The 1190-nt window shown below is 34.7% G+C and overlaps 1 protein-coding gene across 1 annotated transcript; it reads right to left on the minus strand.

The window, feature by feature from the left end:
• Nucleotides 1-349: 349 nt before the first annotated feature.
• LOC135211450 (putative nuclease HARBI1) lies at nucleotides 350-799 on the minus strand. Its single transcript, XM_064244757.1, has one exon. It carries the CDS (start codon nucleotides 797-799, stop codon nucleotides 350-352), a length of 450 nt encoding a protein of 149 aa, XP_064100827.1.
• Between the last annotated feature and the right edge of the window lie 391 nt (nucleotides 800-1190).

Raw genomic sequence — 1190 nt, forward strand, 5'->3', positions numbered from 1 at the left:
CATAACTTACTTGTATCTAGGTGGCATTTATTTCATAATGTGAGTCCCTGTATGCAGTACTGTACTTATCTCAGACCACCTTAACCTATGTTAAATGTGCCTTAAGAGTACCTGAAGAGAAGTGATAAGCCAGAGAAATTGCATATATATATATATATATATATATATATATATATATATATATATATATATATATATATATTCACCTTTGCATATAGTACATAGTATAAAGACTTAAGAAAAATACATTGTTTCTCTAGCACTGATTATACATGAACATTATAAGATCTATGATAACTAAAGGTCAAAACACAAGACTTAAAAAAATAAATTGTTTATCTAGCATTGCTTATGTGTTCCATCTATTGCACCAATGACTTGGAAAGCCACTAATCCTATGGGAAGCTTGTGCAGTCTGGTGAATTTCCTGTAGATTTTGTGGCATTTTTATTTCTGTCCTTGCTTTGTTATATAGAACATCTGTAACTTTACTGATGATGCGACTTACACTTGCTTGGCTCATACCAGTTACATCACCAGTCACATTTTGAAAGGTCCCACTTGCCAGAAATCTCAACGTCACCAAGACCTGTGTATGTGTGGGGATGGCATGGCTTCTTGAGGTTGGCCTTCCAATGTGTGGCTCTAGTTCTTCACACAGACTGATGATCTGGTTGCGAGGAAATCTATATTTTTGAAGCAATTCTGTGTCATCAATGTGAAGTGGATCCAAAGGGTCTCTGTACCTCTTCTCCCGTTGCAAGTGCTGAGCTGCAAAATACGCAACCAGGGCTTCCATCACAAAGTTTATTGATGTTCTCACTATGCCTACAATTTGGTATCTGAAACTTGAACAATAAAGTATCTTAGATATATTGTGATAATCAACCTAAAAGCATTTCATAATGGTAAGCTAGGTCCTAAAGATTTTATAAAACTTGAACCTACTAGTAAATATATTTGCAAAAAATGAGAATCAATAAAAAAAGTGACAACAATGACACACTTTAGTAACCTTCCGATTCCTACAGGGATAGGATTAAAGAGAATGAAAAAGAAAAAATAACTTAGAATATTTCTTTCCTGTGTGATTCAATGTTCTCTTCAACGAAGGTGTAGTAAGAGAAAAACAGCCATGCACAGCTCTTTTTAAGAGAGTTCTTGTGCTTGACATGTGTACTAGTGCTGCT

The sequence above is a fragment of the Macrobrachium nipponense genome, chromosome 4 (genome assembly GCF_015104395.2).
Source record: "Macrobrachium nipponense isolate FS-2020 chromosome 4, ASM1510439v2, whole genome shotgun sequence".
Taxonomy (NCBI): Eukaryota; Metazoa; Arthropoda; class Malacostraca; order Decapoda; family Palaemonidae; genus Macrobrachium; species Macrobrachium nipponense.

Bases quoted from the DNA above. Each gene is read 5' to 3' on its own strand.
- LOC135211450 (XM_064244757.1), bottom strand. From the start codon at position 799: ATGGAAGCCCTGGTTGCGTATTTTGCAGCTCAGCACTTGCAACGGGAG.